This window comes from Gracilinanus agilis, chromosome 2 (genome assembly GCF_016433145.1).
Source record: "Gracilinanus agilis isolate LMUSP501 chromosome 2, AgileGrace, whole genome shotgun sequence".
In the NCBI taxonomy this organism is placed as follows: Eukaryota; Metazoa; Chordata; class Mammalia; order Didelphimorphia; family Didelphidae; genus Gracilinanus; species Gracilinanus agilis.
This window is the reverse complement of record NC_058131.1, coordinates 628,794,932-628,819,495: the sequence shown is the minus strand read 5'-3', so window position 1 is coordinate 628,819,495 and position 24,564 is coordinate 628,794,932. Positions and strand designations below refer to the sequence as shown.

At 35.8% G+C, this 24,564-nt stretch overlaps 1 protein-coding gene across 1 annotated transcript in view; it reads right to left on the bottom strand.

Moving 5' to 3' along the window:
- LOC123236290 (pancreatic lipase-related protein 2-like) overlaps positions 1–23,672 on the bottom strand; it is a 30,461-nt gene extending 6,789 nt beyond the window's left edge. The window contains exons 1-8 of the mRNA XM_044662590.1: positions 23,624–23,672; positions 20,223–20,377; positions 18,088–18,213; positions 13,442–13,576; positions 11,862–11,973; positions 10,329–10,448; positions 10,082–10,201; positions 5,585–5,703 (exon numbers count right to left, since the gene is read on the bottom strand). Coding sequence (XP_044518525.1) covers positions 5,585–5,703; positions 10,082–10,201; positions 10,329–10,448; positions 11,862–11,973; positions 13,442–13,576; positions 18,088–18,213; positions 20,223–20,377; positions 23,624–23,672 — 936 coding nt within the window. The remainder of the gene's footprint in view (positions 1–5,584; positions 5,704–10,081; positions 10,202–10,328; positions 10,449–11,861; positions 11,974–13,441; positions 13,577–18,087; positions 18,214–20,222; positions 20,378–23,623) is intronic.
- Positions 23,673–24,564: the final 892 nt, after the last annotated feature.

The window sequence follows — 24,564 nt, the reverse complement described above, 5'->3', positions numbered from 1 at the left end:
GGCAAGTCATTTAACCTTGTTTTTCTCAGTTCTTTCATCTGTAAAATGAGCTGGGGGAAAAATGCAAACCATTCCAAAATCTTTGCCAAAAAAACTCCAAGTGGATTCACAAATAGTTGGATATTACTGAACAATGTGTTTGAGTGCTGTATTTTCAACTAGATAATAAGCTCCACAAGAATAAAGATTGTGCCATGTGGTTTCCTTATATTCTTCATAATGTCTAGCATAGTGCTGGACTGAGTTGTCGTTCTAGCAACCAATCAGTAAGCCTATTGTGTGCCAATATTATGCTTAGATGATTGGGATAGAAATACCTTAAATACCTGAATCATTAGATAGATGACTTATATTGACTTTGATACACACTCACACATGTTTGTGCATACCAAGTAACTGAATAAAATGAGCCATGATTTTGGAGAAGCATTGAGAAAGTGAAGGATGATTAGGATAGTAAAGCGGACTTGAAGCTATATTACACACATAGAAGAGTTGAAGATATCAGTGTTTATCTTGAAGAAGGAAAAGTTAGGGTAATATGATTCTTGCTGTAAAATGGATAAGAAGCCATGGGATAGAGGAGAGAGTTGACTGATTCTGCTTGGCTTCAAAGGGCAATACTACGAAAAGTGAGTGGATTTTACAATGAGGCATATTAGAATAAACAAGAAAGTCTTTTTAAGCAATAACAAAAACTTCCATGAAATAGAATACACGAATCTTACAACAAATAACAAATCTTAAGTAGAGTTATATATGTTAAATGTGTCTTAGAGGTAACAAAGGACAATAAATCATTTTTCTGAAAGATAAGTAATTGCACAAAATTCTTTTAATATTAAACAGAGGAGATGCAATGTAGGAAGATGGTGGAGTAGGGCATGAAGCTTCTTTGCCCTCTTAATAATCCATGCAAACAACCAAAAATAACTCCATGGAATTAATGTTAAAAACAGTACAAACAGACAGGAGTGAGGAGTGAAGCTGAACACTCAGGGATAATTAGGAAGAAAGATCTCTGACTTCCCTAATCTCAGTTTCACTGCCATAGGCCCTGGGGGCATGAACAGAGCAAACAGAGTGAAATAAACAAGGTAAACCCTGGAAGTAGGATTGTTGATCTCCCTTTGTTTGCTGAACCCTGGAGTTTTCAACCTGGAAGATACCACTGGAATACCCACATAGAAGACTCTGGGGGTAGCTTTGTCTCTTGTGTGCTCAGCTCTGGAGATACTCACTGGCCTAAGGCTGAGGATTGAAGGAATAGACACCACAGAGTCTACTGGAGCCAGGCCTCAAGGGCAGGAACCCGAACCTCACTGCTAACTAATGAGGGACTTTGGAGATCCAAGGAACTTGGACTAGACACTTGCTCTATCAGAGCTGCAGTAATAGGAGAGGAGGAATGAGAAAGGAGCATACACTGGTGAATGTTGTCGTTGAGGGACTAGAATCCTGTTAGCTATAGTCACTTTTAGGAGACTAGAGTCCCTGGCCACAGGGGGAGGTGGTCTATCTACTTTCAGTTACAGTAGCAGAAATGCCTTTGGGCTCTGGTTGGAGCACCTGAGGTCAATAACTGTACATCTGACTCTGAATGATAAAAACTAGAATGACTAATTAGGACCTAGGAAAAAACAAATACACAAAACAATCCTAAAACCTGAGGTAACATATCCCATACATACTAGGAACCCTGGGACTCTTATAAAAAGCCAATAATTAAGTCTATTGGCCTGCCTGCTAAATAAATAAATATTGAGTAAGAAAAGGAGAAAAAATCCAACTATTGGTAACTTTATAAGGACATTTCTTTGTCCTTAGCTCACACTCAAAGGATAGAGAAGTAAAAAAAGCATCTACTTCAAAAACAGCAAAGAAATACAATAAAGGGCCACAGGTTCAAAAAGAGCTTAGAAAGACATCAAAAACAAAATTAGTGATGTTGAGGGAACGTTAGAAAAAAAGTGAGAGCAATGCAAGAAAATCAAGAAAATTATGAAGGAAACATCATCCAAATGGAAAAAGAGATCCAGAAAGTTAAGGAAGAAAATAATGTATTAAGAACTAGAATTAGATAAGAGGATGCTAACAATCTCCTGAGATAATAAGAAATAATAAAGCAAAATCAAAAGAATGAAATAATAGAAGATAATATGAAGCATTTTATCACTAAAACAACTGACCTAGAACATAGATCAAGGAGAGATAATATAAGAATAATTGGATTCCCAGAATGTTATGCTAAAGATGACATACTCCAAGAAATCATCAATAAAACTGCCCAGAAATTCTAGAATTAGAAGGCAAAATAGAAATAGAATGAATCCACTGATCACCAACTTAAAGAGATCCAAACATGAAAATATATAGGAATATCATTTCTAAATTCTGTGGCTCCCAGGTTAAGGAGAAAATACTATTATAGAGCTAAAGTAAGGAAAATATAAGAATTAGCAGTCACAATATTATAAGAATGAAGGACATGGAACACAACATTTTATAGAGCAAAAGAACTGGGCTTACAACCAAGAATAAGGGAGAAGGGACAAGGAAGGGACCTTTGGAAAGGTGGGCCAATCTGGAACTAGGAGGACAAGGTGAGAGGATAAGAGATGATTTGGGGGAAGGGCTATGAATCAGAGAGATATTGGTCAAAGGAAACTGAGCAACTGAGGAGGGATACAGCAGAAAGAAGAGGGGGACAAATAGTGAGTAAATGGAAATGTGCAACTAGTAACTATGACATTGAGTGTAAATGAGATGAATTTGCCTATGAGAAGAAATTAGATAGCAGAAAGGATGGAAAAAACAAGACCTGATAATGTGTTGTTTACAAGAAACATACTAAAAATGAGAGGCACACATAGTATGAAAGTGAGGAGCTAGAGCAGAATGTACTATGCCTCAGCTGATCCAGACAAGGGTAGGGTAATAGTCGTGATCTCTGATGGAGATGGGGCTAAAATAGATATGACTGAAAGGAATGAAGAGGATGACTATATTTTGTTGGGGGAATATTATGAATAATGAAGCATTTTTAGTATTGGATCAAGAGTTATAGCATCCATATATTTAAAGGAAAAACTAAATGAGATGCAGAAGGAAATAGATGACAAAATAATAATAATGGCAGACTTTAATTTCCTTTTTCAAAACTCATAAATGTAACCAAAAATAAATAAGAAAGAAGCTAAGGAGATGAATGGAACCTTAGGCAAGTCAAATATGATAGATATCTGGAGAGCCACCAGGCACCTACATGAGGGTAGTTGAAGATCTATGCCTGAGCATACACATGTCCAAACATAGTTTCTGGTGGTATAAAAATGGGTTAGAGAGTATAAATATTCTGCAAAAGTCTTACTTTAACACTGATCATACTTTGGAGTTATTTCTACATTTTTAAGAGTTGTGGCATTGGAACAAAAGTTTCACAGGGTATGACCAAGCTGGAAAGACTTGATTTTGGAAAGAGTATTGTCCTAGCAACAGATTCCATCTGCTGCCTAAGGAACTATCTAGTTAAATTTTAGCCCTGGTAATGTATGTTAAGTGAGAAACAGGCTGATTGAAACATGGATAAACAGGTCTAATATTACTTTGCTATAGCAAATGAGAATTTTTTTTTAGAAAACAAGATGGAAATATACATTAAGAGCTATAAAGCTATTCATGCTCATTGACATATGGATCCCATTACTACGATTAAGACTTAAGGTGGTGCTTTTGAGAGGTTAAAACTGTATGTATAAAAATATTCATGGAAGCTTTGTAATGACAAAATAACTGGAAATAACACAAATGCAATGATTAGGTGAAATAGCTGAATAGATTGTGATATTTAAATGTAATGGAGTGTATTATGTTATTAGAAATGACAAATATTGGAAATATAAAGGTAAAGGAAATATATGAAAGGATGAAAAGAGAATAAGAATAATACGTACTATGATTTATTTTTTTGAAAAAACAGCCACAAACTCAAGGAGAAAAAGTATCAGAGTAAAACATATTAAAAGGAAACTGAAACGCAGAGGATGTTTATATTAGCACATGTATATAATTGATATGTTTTTAAATAAATTATAAACAGTGTATAGTTTATGGTTTTGCACCTAATGTTTTATGCATTTATTTAAATGTTTTTCTGTTTACGGTAGTGGCTACTAGGTTTATAATTTTAAAATTTGGAAAAAATACTAAACAGAAAATGTTTCTGATATAATCTCATTAAATAGTAGAATCATATCCTGGTTTTCATGTTCTCACATCATTGTCTAATTGTCTAATTATTCCTATACCATTCTGAGATATTTGAATGGCCCTAAGTAATTAATGACACATTTCAAAGCTAAATCTACTTAGTTGTGTCTAAGAGTATTAAAGGAATTACAATTTCAGGCTTAATAACTTAAATCTTACAAACTAGTAACTTAGATATGTTTCAGCCTTAATTGATTAGTTGAAGATTTACTACTGTGTTCACATACTTCACTGACCACTTGCCCTAATTATACAGTTTCTATGAAAGGGAAAAAGAGGGACATGACTATAATAAGGGGAAATGATCCCCTAATGTAATGCAAATTGTATATAAGATATATTATGTAATGTAAGCAAGTTGTATAAAAGTTTAGAAGAAAAAATAATAAAATATGAGGTTGGGTGGGAAAGAAAATGAATTGTCATAAGAGAAATTTCCTGTTACTGATGGATGGGGTACTTGACTACCTATAAAGAAAATTGTTGAGGGAATTCCTGTATTGCATGAAAAGATAGACTAGAGAGACTCTACAGTTAGATCCAACACCAAGATTCTGTGATTCCATGAAAGTCAGAGAAATTTGGGAAATGGAAGAAATGTGTATTTTTATATATTTCTCTTTTTAGTCTTTTAAAAATATGTGTTGAAAATTTCTACTAGAGTCAACTCCCACCATTTTGTCAGATTACTTTGATAGGGTAGAGAAATATGTAATTCTGGTGATTAGGGCAAAGTTAGCTGGAGTAGAGGGTGGTGGTGATCCTAAGAACAGTTTACCCTGGTCAAGTATATTCAATTTTTTGCAGGGAACAATTATCCTTTAGCGATTTTGCCCTCAGTCTTAGAATTAAGTGACCATGGTCACTTAAAATTATGTGATCATGGTTACATAGCTAGAATGTGTTAGAAGCAGTATTTGAACCTAGGTTTTCCAAAGCAGATACTATATTCCATTCTTTTATAGAAAGCCTTTCCTAACACTTCTTAATTCCAGTGCTTTCCCTCTATTAATTATTTTCCATTTATCCTGTATATAGCTTGCTTTGTATATAATTTCTTTGTATCTTTCTCCCTCATTAAATTACACGTTCCTCAAAGGTAGGGACTTTCATTTGCCTTTTTTGGTACTCCCAGCACTTAGCATAGTTTCTCTAATATAGGAGACATTTAATAAATGTTTATTTTTGAATGACATATACAACATACAATAATAAATCTATTCTCTTCTTTGGTAGAGCAAAATTATGTTCTGTGAAAGTGGGTGGTCTTGGGGTTAGAATTCACATTTCAGGGATGGGAATATAGATAACTTACCGAGTCAAAAGTCTCATATGAAGAACAGGGATAGCCAAGAAAACCATCTGGGTGGAGGATGCTGCTGGAATAATATTTATAACTTCGCAAATGATTGCAAGCTACAAAATCACGTGTTCCTGGGGAGACAAACTCGAATTAAACTCAACAAGAATGAAGTTTCATTTTCCCATTAAGAAATCTGACCAAGGGAATTAGAGTTTGGTGTTTTGTTTGTTGTTGTCTTTTGAATTATTTACTCCATTCCCAAGTTAGGGTCAGGATTTCCATGTGTTACAATAATTATAGTTTCCTTCTTGATTCCTTTACATTCAAGTGCATTTGTAGAATTCTTCACCTTTACTTAAGGGACCTATAACTATTTCTAGCCTCCCATATAACTTGAAATCACACTATGCCTGTTCAAAGCTAAAATCACTACTTCAAAAATAAAAACAGTCATCAAATAGGTTGTTTTGTCTACATTACAGCAAATGAATGATTTGGTTGATTTTCCCACCACTAAATGAATGGATTCAAACAATATTTTGATGTTCTGCACATACAACTGTTGTTCAAGAAATTCATTCATTCAACAAATATTATCAAGCACCTATTATGGATGAGGCTTCAGAAGAGATAAGCAGATGTGATGTGGGAACTGTGCAGCTAATTAAAAAGATAATGTCTAAGAATGGGATTTGGATTTTTCAACAATGGCTAAAAAGAGAGGCATGACAGGCTAGAGATGGAGAACTCCTAGAAGGGGCTGAGAATGTAGTTCTAGAGTCTCATAAATATTATAAAATAATTTAACTTGAAATGGAAGGGAAAAGGAAGAAAAGGAGAAAGAGAAGATTTTTCTATATGCATATATTTTCATATATACACATAAATGTACACATGCTTATTAAACTAGTTATCACAGAAAATAATGATAATATAGGAAGAAGAATAACATTAGAGATACTGAGCAATTTAGTCTTTGATGAATTTTCAAGAATTCAAGAAAGAAGTTATCATCTAAACTCATAATTTCAAATATCTAAAGGCAAATAAACAAAGTACGAGTAACAAGTAGGATGTACTAAATATCCTAATATAAAAAGCAACTCTGACATCACAAATATTAGTAAAATGGTGTAGGATAGGATATCACCGGAGTCTAGCCCAGGAAAGATTTGACTCATTGAATGGCACAGGAAAAAATTAAATGATATGATAAAGTAGGGGGTAGAGCAGAGTATTATGATAAGGAAATCCAGAAATTAGACATGAAATATGGCGAAATATTCATTCAGCGACCTTGAGTTGTGAGTTATGCAAGTCCTATTGTGGCATGAGTCTGGACTGCTTGCCTAAAATACTTATATTTCCAGGTCCAGAGGAAGGGGTTGCCCAATAGATTACAAACCTCTAGAACCTTTCCTTTTTTAAAATTTCCTGACATAAAACAAAACCATTTATAAATAGAAATACCATAACCACTGCTACGTTTTTAAAATTTTTCTGTCACTTTCCCCAATTAAATTCCAGCTATTAAAACCACTTTTTAATATTTTGCATGATAATTCATGTATAATCCAGATCAGATTGCTTATCATCTCTGAGGGGGAGAAGGGAGGGAAGGAAACAATTTGAATCTTATAATTTTGGAATATATATGTAGAAAGGTGTTATTACATGTAACTGGGAAAATAACATATCTTTAAATAAAAAGAAAAACCACTTTCTAATTTTACTTGTCACTTAGACTATAAGAGTTGGAAGAGAATTTAGAAGTCAACTAGTTAGATCCCCTCATTATATAGAAGGGGAAACTGAGTTCAAGGGGAGTCCAGAGAAATAAAATAACTTGCCAAAGGACAACCTGGTTAGCAAGGAGTAGAATTAAGCTACAAAAATCTGCATCACAAAGTATCAAACAAAAGAGGTGCATTTAATTGGCAGTTCATCTGAAAAAGAAATGGGGCTTTTAATGGAATAAAAGTTCAAAATGAGTCAGTAATGTGACATATCATTCCCACAAAGAAGATGATGAGCACTTAACCTGCATTGACAGGCATAGAATCAAAAGTGAGCATGTGATACTCGGTCCATCAAAAATTTTGTGTTCATTTCTGGACACTATATTTAAAAAAACTGTTGGCTAGATTTGAAATCTTGAGGAAAGCGACCATTTTTATGCCCCCTTGGGACAAGTCTTCACTCCAAACATCCCATTTGCCCCCTCAATTCTCATGTGGCATGCTCTCAAAGCTCTCCATCATTCTGTCATCCTGCTCTGAACTCTCTCCAGCTTGACAATTCTTTTCCCAAACTGTGAAAGAGGAATTAAACTTGGTCTTTTTTGCCCTGAAGGGCAAGATTAAAAGTAATAGGTTGAAATGATAATGAAGAAGGCTTAGATTTCATGTCAAGAAGCACAAACCACTCTAGCTATTTTGCAAAGGAATGGACTACTTTGAGAGGTAGTAGATTCTCTTGATTGGAGTTCTATAAAAAAAAAAAAAGCTAGATCAGCCCCTGTCCACAGGGCAGTAGAAGGAATTCTTCATTAAACCCAGGGTTGATTATATGAATTCTGAGTTCTCTTCCCACTTGTGGAAACCATCAACCCAAGAATCCAGGACTTCCCACTCTTGACCTAGGGGAACTTTCAGACTCATTCCTTTGTAAGGAGCTTCAAATGAGTTATTTTTCCTGGATTCAGGACACACTTGGGAAACATCCTAGACACTTAATGGCCTCTCCCCCCCATCATTAAATATTGTATATTTCCACAGAAAAACATGCTCTGCTCTGAGCACTCTACTGTTCCTGCTGTCCAAAAACTTCCAGTACGAAGGTGATTCGGCCACTACCCCACTGCCATTGCTTACTGCACAACAGAACCTATTTTATGCTTAATTGTTTCCTTAATCCAAAATTGCTGCCCAGGGATCCAACAAGAGAGAGAAAGTGGATTAAGTTGTTCCCTGGTGCCCAGAACTGGTGACTCTGAGCCTTGTACAATAGGCCCAGTCTTTAGTTTTTATGTTCTTGCCCACTTGAAATTATTTCAGTAATTAAGGCCACGTTAATTTCTATTATGCATGCCCCGTTCATCATTTCTGGTGAGTTAGGGACCATTGTTGTCCCTCTGCTTTCCTTTCAGAAAGGGCTAAGCAGTCATTTGTTTTCTAATTCCCATAATCACCTGGCATTAAGCTTCTATAATATGAAACAGCTCCAACAGGCGGGAGGAGGGAGGAACAAGGTACTGTATTCCTCAGTCGTGAACACTTTTTTTTTTTTTGTCCAGTCCAGCAATTTCATCTGCAGAAGGTGTTCCCAGTGAAGACACCACTGCAGATAAGCAACTGGCCTGCAATGTAGAATTATCTGGACCCCTGAGAGGACCAAGTGACTTGCTCCTAATTGCATCCACTGTTAGTAGATATTAGAGGCAAGACTTGAACTCACATCTTCCTGACTCCAAAGATAACCTTCTATCGACAGTATCACATTTTCTCCCAGGTTTCATTAAACCCAGCGTTGACTATATGAATTCTGAGTTCTCCTCCCACTTTGAGATCCCATCAAACTGTGTAATTAAATTAATTAAATCTGTGAGCTATTACAATGTGATCTAGACCAAATGAGATGTCAAAAAAAAGTAGCAAAAAAGAAAACAAAGCATTTCCAAGCACATTGGCTCCCTCTTACTGTTCTTCCTAAGGTGTTCTGATGGAAATTCCAAGAAGGTCATTCAGTAGAACAAAGTCTATCTTAGGGGAAAATATTCCTTTTCTTCTACTCTAGTAAAATGTAAATTTCTTGAAGATAAAAACTATATATATATATATATATATTTTTTTTTTGTCTTCACATCCCCATTAACTAGCATGGTACATTACCCATAGTAGACATTTGCTTAATGCTTGAATTACTAATATGCCAGAAATTGTACAACAACGCAAGCAGGGATGCCATAGTATTAACCACACACACACACACACACACACACACACACACACACACACACACACCACACACACACAAATAGTATAACTTCCTAAACCTCAGTTCTCCTTATTATAAGGCCTCTGAAGACACCTAGCCCAAGACAGTCATTGATGCCTCCTTATTCATCCAGAGATAAAGGTGGTCCTACTTTAGAGTCTATGTTTTCAGGTGAAAGTAGCCTAAAATAATTAGGGGAGGGGAATTTGATCTAGAATTTGAAATCAATTTATTTCAAATTCAAATCTAAGCCCTGACACTTCTTAGCAGAGTGACCTAACCAGTATCCTAATCCTAAAGTAAATGAGAAAGTTAAACCAGACAATTTCTAAGGTCCTTTTAATAACTCCATATCTGTGATCCAACAGAATCTATTTGTGGTACATTTCCAGGATGAGGCATAATATTTATCTAAGCCAGAAGAGAATTCTAGCTGCCATTAAGAGCAGCCCATAAATTTTTGACATCTTCTAAAATGGAGAAGTATCATCTTAGTTTGCCCAATATACCTACCTTCCCATATTCCATTTATGTCAACAATGGTTGAAAGGGCATTTTTCTGACATCCAGGCATTTGTTTTCCACCATTTGGAAAGAAATCCAGATGTCCCACAGTTTGGCTCATTCCAAAACCTAAAACATTTCAAATAGGGGTCAACAGATACTAACTTACTGTCCCATCAGGTCCTGACTCCAAGACCCCTTGTCAAGAGTTTAATTATAGCTGGACCCAATTATAGGATTTAAATTGAGGGATTACCCAAGTTTGGGAACATAGGAGCAGAGTCTGTGTGAATCACATCAACAAACATAGCATCACTGGCATCCAATCGGACTTCTTCTGGAGTTCCCTGAAAACAAGGCTCAGCTGGATCCAAGCCTAGGGGGGTAAATCATAAACAATCACTCTCTTCTTGAAGAGAATCAGGGATTCAGGCATTCCATCCATGCTTAGAAAACAGTTAAAAGATATTTCTCTTTGAAAAAGGGTACTGTTAAATAGCAAGACTTCCACAGATTGTTTAAACGTTTATTTAAAGATCACAAGTTTAAAGTCAGAAGTGTTTTTGGGGGCCATCTCATCCAAAGCATACCTTTTGTAGATGAGAAGCCTCAGCTTGAGAGGTTGTTTGCCCAAGGTCATACAGGTAAAATATACAGGTGTATATATAAATAAAGATTCAAACTAAGGTGTTCTGATGTCCAAATCCAAAACTCTTCCCACTATGAACACATGATTATAAATAAAAGCACCAAGAGATTTTAAAGTTTGATCTATTCTGATTCTCCTTATTTTATAGCTAAAGAAAGAGGTGTCTGAAAAATGGAGGAAACTTGCCAAAGTCCCAGAGGGGAGTTTTTGGCAGAGCCAGGCTTAGAACCTGGAGATCTTCACTGTTTCTATTCCACTACTCATTGTCTCTACTTGAGTTCTTTGACAGAAGAGCTGGGTTCAGAGAAACTTAAATTGTTAGGAGGTGCCACCAACTGAGTAGCAATTAGGCATGAAGATGGAGCATTTCTGAAATGTCTGTGAACAGCTCTGCCGTCTGCCCTCCCCCTGCTTTTTTAATTAGCAGCAAGATCAATGGAAACAGGAAGTATGATAAATGTTTGATTGACTTAGGTCTATCATCAATCAATGAACCTTCCCTGAAAACCCTGCAAAATAACTAGAATATTTTTTCTTCCCTTTCATTTTGATGTGAGAAAGAGACCAGTGAAAACCAACATAGTTGTTTGGTCTTTTAAAATATAGCTTTCAGTACAGGTTATAGTTTCTGTGTGGATTGATCCCAATCTTCTGTCTTTTCTGTATTTTTTATCTACAGACTGGCAGAATGATAACCAATGCTTACAATGAGGATCTGAAGCACTCCTGGATTCTAAATTGCCTTTAGAATCCTCAAAATGCAATGAATCACATTAGAGATGTATTCTTTTTGAGATCTCCTCTTCCTTCTCCTCCTCCCCATTTTCTGTCTAGGCATCAGGCTCCACTACCATTATTATTAGAGGATTTTTCCTGATAGAGGCTGGAAAACTTGAGTTCAATTATTTGCCCCTTATTTGTGGTGTGACCTTAGGCAAGTCATTTAAGCTCTCTTTGAATCAGTTTCTTCATCTGTAAAACAGGAATACTAACAGCACTAATTTCATAGAGTTGTAAGGATTAGGTGAGAGAGCATTTATAGAGGCTCTAGCCAAACCAAAAAGTTTTAGATAAATTTTATCATTATCATCATCATCATCATCATCATCATCATCATCATCACCATCACCTTCAGCATACCTGTGATCCTGCCAATTTTGCCTTCAAGCCTTCTCCCAGCCTCCCCAGCAGCATGAGCTCCCAGACTGTGACCGATGATGTGGACCTCAGAAGGAGAATATCCAAACTCTGTCTGTAAGAAAGGAGATTTCTTCAAAGGGCAGCACCATCTTTCTAGTTCTCGTTCTAAACTCTAACCAGGCTTTGTTTGAAGTTCACCAACAAGTAAGGGGTATGGAATGCTTTCTTCAAGCTGCCTCAGTTTTCTCCCAACCCCAAGCCATCTGACAGAACTATTCCCCAAAACAGCCCTAGCCCTAGGCTGCCACCCTGACCTCCAGTGGTTCCTATGCCATTAAGTCAAGCAAATCTCAGGACTCCATTTTTTGTGCCGCCGTACTTGGGTGCTCCCTAACAGGGGCAGGTGGTCTGGGTAGCATCCCCAGGGACCAAGAGACCAGTGCCAGTGCAGGCGCCAGTCCCCCCCTAGAATTCTACAAGGATGTTTTAAGAAGAACTTTGGGTATTTTTTCTCCATACCCCTTCCAAACTATGCACCCTCTAGAAGTCAAAAATCTCCTCATGTCACAGTGCAATGCTGACCAAAGCAAAATGCCCAATTTTGGTTTGAAAATTGGGAATACATTAGCAAGCAGCTATATTCAACTGCAATCTTAAGGACGGCTGATGACCTATCAGGGTTGGTTCCCTGGGCTTACCATTCCATCCTCCATCCCATTCAATCCTAGAGTATTGTTAGTGGAGCTAAAAAGGAACCAGATGGAGTGAACGATGGAGGCAGGAAGGAAAGGTGAGGGTTAAAAATGAAAGGCAAAAATCTACTATTTTTATCCTGACTCATAAAATCAGTCTGTTTCATGTATCCAAATGCTGTTCCTGCTATCTGGAAATGCTAATACTGCTGACCAGTGGCAGATTAGAACAACTACAACCCTAATTTCAGGCTTCTTCCAAAGTATTCCAGACACTTTTTGAATAGCTCTCTGAAAAGCCAGCTATCTTTTAGGCATCTTTTATGATTTTAAATGTACTCCATAAATGTGAGTTATTGTTACAGTGCAAACACACTGTATCTTGTTAGTGAGCCCAAGGAAAAATACATCCCAAGGACTCTTGGTTTATTTGTATTGTGGTACAAGGCATTAGTGGAACTGGGGAAGTTTGAGTTCACTCCTACATTCCCAAAAGAGGTTGATACGAACCAAGAATTGATGCAGCAGCCTCCGAGAAGTTTGAGTTAAGTTTGCCCCCAGGGAGATTGCTCTGGGATCCAACTCCAGGCCTTTTTTTAGTAGGGAGGATGTAAAAATAGTTTTATAGTTTTAGAATTTGAAGAGGGAGCTCCTATAACTACAGAGATCTTCCTTGATGACTGTTCTTAATTTCCCTGTCAATGATTTTTACCTTCCTGATGTTTATCGTCTTGGGGACCACTTTTACCCAGGGATTGTTGGTTAAATTTTTATTTCTCTGAACTCTCCGGCAGTAAGTGTTCCCTCACACCAGACATGGAACGGTGATCAGGACTTGGAAAGGTGGAAGCCGGATACCATATCAACAGCCCAAAGAAGGCAACTTACCGATAGGACATTGATGAAATAGGCCACTTCAGCCCCGACTACCCGGATATTGGTGGTGGCTTGCACATACCTCGTTTGCCCACCCTTTCTCCAGTCAATACAGAAGCAGTTCACTTTTTCTACCTGAAACATATTCTGGGGGGTTCGGGGGAGAATAAAGGAATAGGAAAAACATAAGACAGTAAAGAAATCAACTAAATAAGCAGTCCTATAGAAATATCCAATATTTTGCACTGTACAAAGTACAGAAAGTTATAGGCACATAATAATGCTTCTATCTCAACATCTTAAAACAGAGGGTGGTGGCTGTTTTTCATTCTTTTTGTTTTTGTTTGTTTACATTTTTAAAACAGCATTTTTATTTAAAACAATATTTTTTAAAACAGCATTCATTATTTTTTTAATTACCTATAAAAATTTTATATTTTACTTTCCATCTTGGAATAAATACTGTGTATTGGTTCTAAGGCAGAAGAGTAGTAAGGGCTAGGCAACAGGGGTTAAGTGACTTGCTAAGCGTCACACAGCTAGTAATTGTCTGAGGTCAGATTTGAACCCAGGACCTCCTGGCTCTAGGCTTTCAATCCACTGAGCCACTTAGCTTCGTGCTAGAAACAATTTTTAACAATTGTTTTCTGACATTTTTCAATTCAGATTCATTTCTTCTCCCTCCTTCCTTCATTTCACTGATAAGGAAGCTAACTACTGTTTCCCTGCTAATTCTATTAACTACTTTCTATATGGGTATATATTGCTGAGAAAATACTGTGGAAGATATTTCTTCTTCTTCTCTTCCCAGATGGTACATTGTCTCATATTGATTATACCAGTGTTATCATGCAAAAATATTTCCATATTCCTCATGCCATGAAAGAAGACACCTATCATATATACAAGGAAAAAAACTCATGAAGGAAATAAAATGAAAAATGAAATAGCATTCATCCCCCTCTAAAATTTTTCTTGCTTCCAGGGAACAACTGGACATTAGGGATATTCATGCTCAAAGTTTTGATCCAGCTTTGTTTAGCCAATAATTGTCTATCCTATGTTTTTAGGATACTCGGAAACTTTGGGTCGAATCATGAGCCAATGTAACTTTGGAAGAGCTCCAAAAGAATACTGTAACTCGAGAGTTTTATAGCGACTCTGAGTGGAAAGAAAATTACAGACTCATAGAATGTTAGAACTATGTGGATCTTAGCAACCAGCTCTCTCTCAATTCCTTCATTTCATAGATAAGGAAGCTAAGTACTGTTTCCCTGCTAATTCTATTAACTACTTTCTATGTGTGGTTATGTATTGCTGGGAAAATACTATGAAACATATTTCTGTGATGAGTTATAATCAGTTGGGGCAAAAAGGAGGCCTTTGTATTCATTAGGCACGGCCACAGACAGTAGTAAAATTGACACTTCTGAGAGCAAATATAAAATATCAGAATGGTATATACCCTCATGCCACTTCCACCATTCCTTATTTTTTTTAAAGGTCAGAAAAATGGCAGTATTTAGAGATGTACATGAGATCAACTACTGTAGTCCTCCCATCTTCTAGCTGAACAAATGAGGCTAAGAGAAGGTAAATGACTCATCCAAGGTTCAACTACATATGTTCTTACTTCATACACAAAGCCCTTTGTACTCTCTTATAATGCGTTCCCTACATTTGCTCCCTTTGCCTTGGAGAAAGCATCTATCATGTCAAAAATTACCAAGGATCTGGTACTGGCTAAGAAATAGAATGATGGAGGGGTAAATAAGCTTAGCAATCTAGTGTTTAATTAACTCAAAAATCCCAACTTTTGGGATAAGAACTTATTATTTGACAGAAACTACTGGGAAAACTGGAAAACAGTATGGCAAAAATTAGATATATGCCAATATCTCTCACCCTATACCAGTGGTTCCCCAACTTTTTTGATCTACTGCCCCCTTTCTAGAAAAAATATTACTTAACATCCCCTGTCACATACTATCACCACCCCCTTACAGTTATTCACCGCCCCCAAATGCACCTCTGGCCATCATCACCCCCCTGGATCGCTGCAGCACCCACCAGGGGACAGTGGTGCCCATTTTGGGAATCACTGCCCTATACCAAGAAAAGATCAAAATGGATATATGATTTAGAAATAAAGGGTGATTAGGGGAACATAGAACCTATCAGAGCTATGGAGAGGGGAAGAATTTATGACCAAATAAGATAAAAAATTGCAAGATGTAAAATGAATAATTTTGCTATATTAAATTTAAAAGTTTTGTACAAAAAAAACCAATGTAACCAATATCAGAAGGGAAACAACAAACTGGGAACAAATGTAGAACAGATTTCTCTGATAAAGGTCTCATTTCCCAAATATAGAGAGCAAAGTCAAATTTATAAGAACACAGTCATTCTCCAGTTGACAAATGGCCAAGAGATATGAATAAGCAATTTTCAGATGAAGAAATCAAAGCAATCAATAATAATAGGGAAAATGTTCTAACTCCCTCTTGATTAGAGAAATGCTAATTTGCAATGAGGTACCACCTCATCCCTATCAAATTGGCCAATATGACAGTAAAAGAAAATAATAAAGGGGATGTGGCAAAATTGGGACATTAATGCATTGCTAGTTCATAGACTATGAACTGATCCAAACACTCCAGAGGACAATTTGGAACAATGCCCCAAGGGCTATAAAACAACGTATACTCTTTGATCTGGTAATATTACTCGGGTCTGTATTCTAAAGAGATCCAAGAAAAGGTGTAAAGACCTACTTGTACAAAAATATAGTTGCTCTTTTTGTGGTGGCAAAGGATTGGAAATTGAAGTGATGCCCATCATTTAGGGATTGGATGAACAAATTGTAATATATGATGTTAATGGAATATTATTGTTATAAGAAATTGATGATGTTATAAAATTATAAACAGGATAATTTCAGAAAGAGCTGGAAAGATCAATATGAACTGTTTCAGAGTGAATTAAGTAGAACCAGGAGACCATTGTGCATATAAATCACAATGTTGTGGAATGATCAACTATGATAAACTTAGCTACTCTCAGTAGTATAATGATCCAGGACAATTCTGAGGGACTTATGAAAAAGAATGTTACCCATCCCCAGAGGAAAAATTATTGGAGTCAGAATGCAGATCAGAGCATACAATTTTTCATTTCAATTTATATGGGTTTATATTTTGGCATTTTGGTTTTATATGGTTACTCTCTCACAAAATGAACGACATGGGAATATATTTTGCAAGTATAACCCAGATCATATTGCTTGCCACCTCTGAGAGGGAAGAAGGAAGTAGGAAGGAGAGTGTTTAATCTGAATTATTTAGCTTCAGAAAACTTGGGTGGAAATTTGTTATTACATGTAATTAGTAAAATAAAATATCTTTGTAATAAAAAAGAACCACAAAGAGTTCCTCCCAAAAAAGAATTACAAAGGAAATTTTGATCATATGCCAAGAGAGTCATTGCTAAATTATTAGGGAATGAGATTTGGCAACATAAAGGAAGAAAGGTTTATGGCAGCAACTGGAAAATAAGAATTTTTAAAAGTTGATAAATTAGGGAAGAACTGCCAAGAGGAACTGCTTTTAGTGATTACCAAATTAATACAGAACAACTACACTTGTTTTATTAAAAGGAAAACAGGAAAATTGAGTCTGATTGAGGAGAAGATTCAAAGAAATAGCATTGCATTTGGAGTCAGAGGATCTTTTTGAATCTTGAGTCATTATTTATCTTTTATTTCCTTTTTCAGTAAAATGAAAGAGTTAGATTAGGTAAAATTGTTTCTAAGCTATCATTCATCTCTAAAACCTAGAAGCATTTTGGAGTGGTAAACTGGAGAAATTGAGAGAGGTATTAATGCCTCCCATGTTTATAGGAAAGAGGCTTTGGAGAGGAATTATGAGATTTGTTTATGCTTTTGAACTGAGAGATTTGGGGTTAGTTCTTTATTATCCCTTTTATACAATAACTAGATTATTAACTTTGAGGGCAAGGATTGTCTTTTTGCGTTTTTTGGTGTTGCCAGTAATAAGCACAGTGTCTAGCACATAGTAGGTGCTTAATATATGTCTGTAGACTGAATGACTGACCTCCTACAACAGGTTAACCAAAGCAGGAGTGTTATTGGGTGACAAGTAGATCTCTGAATTCTTCATCTGATAGCCTGACTGTGCCTCAAAATAGGATGTAGCAAGTATGATTTCAGCCACTCGGTAGTTCCTTTACAATGTGTGCCCTGTAACATAAACTGTGACATGGACTGCATATAGGTAAAGCCTTCATTGCTGAGCTGTCCAAATTGGTCTTGGGCAAACTTCTTCAACTGTACCGTGGCTGTTTGAGCAGGAGTAATTTTGAAGACTACAAAATCTGTGAGAGATAATAAATTGTGAGAGAATGGAGAATTCATTATCCTGACCTGTGTCCATCAGTGATATAAGTTAAAACCACTATTATTCAGAGATCAAGTTTTTCCAAATAATATTTCATTTGTTGATCCCAGGGCTATCAAAGAAATGGGTCTGAACCATATTGGAATATATTTTGAACCTGTTCCTTGGAAACTGATGGATGTTCTATTGCTTCAAGACTTTAGAATAAAAACACATAGCATCAAATTTTCTGCCTCTTACCTTGCACATGTCTGACAACCAGGACTCTTCCCCCTTGTCTATGAAGCCATGGATGATGAAACGAGTTTTTCTGTCTGTTTTGAAATTTGAACCTTCAATGGTGGATGGATCATTTGGGTCAATAATCTGTTTTAAGTGAAAGAGATTAGAAATTTATGTTGCTTTTCCTAAACCTCTGACTGATAAGTTCTGGAAGATTAGTTCATAGACCTAACAAAATTACAAACATGAGTTCAGTCCTTGAGATGGACAATTTATTGTACTTTGTCCTATTGTCCTTTGTCCCTCTTCACAAAAATACCTCCATCCTGAAAAATTCTTCTTTGGAATGAATGCTCTCGGTCACAAGATATAGAACGATTTTATATATGGATCTATATAACCTCATTCCCCTACTGGAAAAATAGTTAAAAAATCATATCCTACTACAGGAAGGAGAGTAGGGATGAAGAGAGTAATGGCATCACATTAAACTTTCCAAACCCATTGGGAAAATATTCCTATGAACAGGGATAGTAATAAGAATCTACAAGACTAGTAATGGACAAACTTTTTAAAGAGGGGGCCAAAGGAAAGGAAATACTCATCTGTCAGTCTGTTTCTAAGGCATATCTTTCAAAGTTTCATTGTTTTGTATCCTAATCATTGTATTCGTCACATTAGGAATTATGTCACTCAGTCAGATAGAACGTTTTAGGGGGCTGCATCTGGCCCATGGGCCATATTTTGCCCATCACTGTACAAGACCTAAGTAAAAATATACAAGAAAAACTCGTCTTTTAACCTTTAATATAAAATTTGAACAAAACTTTGGACAGCTATATAGAAAGATAGTTGGATATTGTGGCTGGATAGACTTATGAGTAGGTAACTGAATAATGCAATATTATGGAGAAATCCATATCTACTGCATTCAGAACTTTTTATCTAGCCATGAAACCTTTGTTATAGTATCCTTATTTTTGGATTTAAGGGTTCAGTTGATGCTGTTAAATATGTGAAAAGTTATACAATTTTGTAAATACTAGGTTTCTCCAATTCAAGAAAAGAGCATAACAAAGAACTCAAAGGACAACTTTCTGTCTTATTCTTAACTATTATCTCATGTCTCTCTTGTATGACCCTCAAGTTCCACCTGGGTTCCATTGTATTCCTTGTGTCATATAGACAAAAAAAAAACTAGGTTAGGTTCATTTCAGAAAGAGCCAGGAGAAGAAAACACTGTGAAAAAGGTCCGTCTTCCATTTACGAGGAGAAGTGTCATTGACATTATTTAATAAGGGTCTCAACAATCTGGCTGTCAACAACCTTTCTTTGCTTATTTCATGTTATTCTTCATCATGGCCTCTGCATGTCAACCAAGTTAAGCTATACTAGCAGCTATTTCCTAACCTCAATTCTCTATTTCTCATCTCTTTACTATTCTGGGAATGCATTCCTTATTCACTTCTGCCCTTCAGAATCCCTAATTCTTTCAAGGCTAAGTTTATGAATCACATTATCTTTGAACTTTTTTTGGACCCCCTCAGTTGTTATGCTCTTTCCAGTCCTTAAATTATCTCAGGTTTACTTCTCTATTTTACAGTTTGTATCCTCCATATAGAATGTAAGCTCCCCGAGGGCAGAGATTGTTTCTGTCTATAATCAGTGCCTAGTATAGTGTCTTGCACATAGTAGGCACTTAATAAGTTTTAGTTTAATTTAAGTGTACATGAATAATTCATATTTCATACAATAGCCTATAATAAAATGGACAGACAATACATTCTGCATTCAAATTATTTATGGACTTAAAATAGGCTCCTTCAAATAACAAACCAAGCTCTCTGAATACATGTAAGAGTTTGTTAACAGAGCATTTACCTGTCTAAATTAGAGTTAATTATTTATCAATTAATTAACTAATTAGAGAGAAATTAGAGTTAAAAGGGACATCAGGCACCATTTAGTCCAATCTCCTCATTTTACAAATGAGGAAACTGAGACCCAGGAAAAGGAAATGACTTTACCAAGCATCACAAAATGACAGATCTAGGATAAAATCCTATGTCCCCTGGTCTCTTGTCCAGGGCTCTCCCCATAATACTTTAATACCAATGAGAGAATATTTGGTTATTTCCATAAATTAATCTTACCTGGAAGTTGTTTTGATTTTCGTTAGTGTAGAGGAGAAAACGGATATTGATTTCCTCAGGAGACCAGGGAAGGGTTTTGAAAGGTCTTTGGATTGTTCCAGACCATGGTTTGTCATTTGAAAAGCAGCCAAGCTTTTTAAAACATATCTCTTTCCCTGTAGCGTGGGGATGAAAAACAAGACATGAATAACCAACACCTACAATATCTTAAAGTTTGTACTCTCCATATTCTTTGTACAGCATTTCATTTGAGTCTCACAACAATGCTGTGAGATAGTTATTACAGATATAATATCTTCATGTTATACATTAGGAAAGTGGAACTGAGAGAGGTTTAGTGACTTGCCCCAAATTGTCATCTAGTAGTAAACATCCAAAGCAAGCTTTACACCTAGGTCTTCCTGATCTCAAGACTTGTACATCATCTCCTAAAATATACTTTCAGAAATATGACATATATATGTACATATATATAACATATATGGTTATATATTTATAATACATAATTTTAGGTTTTCAGAAGAACTAGATAATGCCACTATGGTCATTACTTTGATAAATGGAATCTTTGAAAGTAACTAAGCCCAACTTGGAAATAATCCAAGATTGTGGCCTTGAGTGTTTACACATTATTAGGATCACTTGAATTATTAGGGTGCTAAAATGAACTTTTCATTTTATTTGAGGTTGGTTCAGGATTAGTGAATTCCACTGCCAACTCAACCAAGGATTATTTTTACAAATTTAATAATAATTCATACTTAGCCAAATCAACAAGGATTTTATTTATCACTTACTATGTGCCAGGCATTATGTGAAGTGTTAGGCATGCTATTATTTGTAAAGTTTTTTTCTTCACAGTAACTGTAAAGTAGGATGTGCAAGTATTACCATTCCCATTTTATAGTTGAGAAAACAGTCTCAGAGGGCTAAAGTGGTTTGCCCACAACCACTACAACAAGCATTTATTAAGTATGCATTATAAACTATGCACTATCCACTAATTAGAAGATAATCTTTTTCAAGTCTATAATAATAGTAACTAATACTGACATATGTATATATAAATACATATATGTTACTTGAATGCATAATATCTCACTTGATCCTTACAAGAACCCTGTGATGGGGGTGTTACTAATATCCCCATTTTACAAATAAGCAAACTCAGGTTGAGAAAAATTACACAATTTCCCCAGGATCACATAATTAGTAAATATCTAAGATAAGATTTGAACTCAAGTCTTCCTTACTCTTTCCAATTTACCACCTTCCTACATTATATAGAGGGACATCTTAGTTTAAAAATAATAATATAATTTTCAAGAACTGGTTCATATGTTCATAGACCTAGAGCTAGGAAAGACCTGAAAACTCCCTTCTTCCAGGTAACCTTTCATGATTTCTAATTAAAGAATATTTATTATGTGATTATGAAGCACTATACTTCATACTGTCAGGCATTCAAATTTATAAGGATAAGAAACATTTCCTAATTGATGAATGATCAAAGTATATGAAAAGGTAGTTCCCAAGAGAGGAAACTCAGACTATCTATAGTCACATAAAATGTTCCAAATCAACATTAACTAGAGAAATACAATTTAAATCAGTTCTTAGGTTATACCTCACATTAATCAAATTGGCAAAAATGACCAAAAAAAAAGAAAGCAAAAATGTTGGAAGGGCTAAGGGGAAACAATTTGCAAGTTGATGTACTAAAACTTTCTGCCAAAGTAATTTAGAATTTTTAAAAATGTTACTAAATAGTGTATACCCTTTGATCTAGCTATACCCTTGCCAGACCGATACCCAAAAGAAATGGGAAAAAATATACAAAATGCACAAAAACATTCATAATATCCCTTTTGTGGTAGCAAAAATACATAAATTAAAGGAAACACTCATCACCTGAAAAATAGCTGAATAAATTGTACCTATCAATGTGAGGGGCTACCATTATACTATGGGGCATCTGGGTGGCACTGTGGATAGAGTGCTGTTTATGAAATTAGAAATATTCATCTTTTGGAGTTCAATTCTGGCCTCACATGCTCACTAGCTGTACAACTCCGGGCAAGTCACTTAATCCTGTTTGCCTCAGTTTCTCCTCTGTAAAATGAGCTGGAAAAGGAAATGGCAAACCACTCCAATATCTTTGCCAAGAAAACTTCAAATAGAGCTGTCAAGAGTTGGATACAACTGAAGTGACCAAAGAATAATTATTGTATTAAAAAATGAGGAAATAGATGATTTCGAAGAAACAAAGACTTACACAAAGTAATGCAGAATGATGTAAGCTGAATCTGAAGGACAACATATACCATAACATCAATATTATAAAAATGCACAGTTTTATAAACTGATGAAGAATCAAATGGGCAGAACCAAGAGAAAAAATTTATATAATTACAAAAACTGTAATGATAAGGAATTTTAAAAAGACATAATAATCAGGATCAATGCAATGACCATTATGATTCCAGGGGTTTGACAAAGAAATGCCTTATCTATTTCCTGACAGAGGTGATGGACTTGGGATGCAGAATGAGAGGTATGTTTTTGCATCTATCCAAGACAGAATATCTACCCATCCCAGTTAGGAGGTTGGAGACAAAACCTCTGAGCATTTACATTTAGAAGACAAATTGACATTTTAGGAAGAAAGGGAGGAAGAAAAATCAGGAGCAGTCAAATAGGTAAGTGAATAACCAGGAAAATCAAATATTATCTGACATCCTGAAGAAAGGATTTCAAGGATGGTATAGTCAATGACTATAAGAACTGAGAAAAGGACACTGGATTAATTATTTATGGGTCATTAACCCCCTCAAATCATATTATATTGATATCCACTTTTTCCAATTATGCCTTAGATTGACCCTTCTTTATCAAATGAAGCTCCAAAGCAATCCTGAGTCCTGAGTCTTTCTTTTCTTTTTTTTAGCGAACAAAGTTAATTATGATGTTGGCCCCAAATCCATAGTTTTGTACTTCATTTCTGATCTGTATTCCTTTGAACAAAACTGTCAAATCCACATTTCAGAAAGGTACCTTCAGTAAAAGTTTCCATGGTTATTGGAAAAGTTATAGGTGATGATGCTTAAATGTCAGAAAGTCAGGCAGGACAGAAGAGCATCCATAGTATCTGGTAGAAAATAATATCCTTAACATGCTCCTTCAAGAACTAAAGTCTGCCTTCACTTGGAGCTACAGTGAGAATTCTGAGCATTTGTCATTTTCTTGGTGAAATTTTCTGGTTGACTCAGAGACACATGGAGATAACTCTGGTGATAGGAATGAAATCTTACTGAGGGTACCTTTCTGAAATGCACTATAAATCATCACTGATTATTAAAATATGATTAAGTTCTATTAGAAGAGAGAAATATTATGCTCACCTCTCACTGTGGCCAGCAGGAGGAGTGTGATGGTCCAAAGTTGCAGCATCTAAATGAATGAAAACATTTATACACTTGTAAATGAGTCTCATAAGAGCAAGATCTAGTCCACTCCATGTAGCCTGTAGTAATATTTCTGATATTTAAGATTATGTTAGAAATAATTGAGATTTAAAATCAGTGTATGTATAATAGTTTAGAAAATAATGATAAAATGTCAGAATTTGAAGGATCATAGACCCAGAGGTAAAAGGAGGCATTAAACATAATTTAATCCAGTTTTCTCACTTTACGAATAAGGGAACTAAGGGCATGGGAATAAGGTCAGATAATTAATGGCAGAACCAGAAACAGAACCCAGATCATCTCATTTCTAGCTTTCTTGAATTATACAGAATTTATTCCCTCTTATACCACCCCTTTTCCCCTTAGGAAATATGAGATCAGTCTCTAACCCCAAGCAAACTTCTCTGGTCACATGGAAAGCTGCAACTTACTTTGTAGTCCCAACTGTTTCTACTCACAGCTGGAATGTCTTTTATAACCAAGCTTGTATCCTTTGGACTTTACTTCAAGGAAAAGGACTTGGAAAGATATAAGGGGACACGTGAGTACTTTAACCTTCAATTATCATAAACACATAAAAGTTGATTGCCACAGTAAGCAGAGCTGTTTATAGAGTGAGGTTCTAGAAAAGAAAATCTAGAGGTCTGGATGAAAAAAGACCTGGTTAATCTGAGCTGTTGGTGATACTGTGGAATGATGATGCATCTTCACTTTCATTAACTGAGAACCTACTAAGAAAGTAGAAGCTCTCCTTGTTCTGTCACTACTAATATTCTTTTCAGGAATGGTAACCCATCTATGATCTATGTTGTTATTTAGTCATTTTTCAGTTGTGACTAACTATTTCTGACTCCTATTAGATTTTCTTGTCAAAG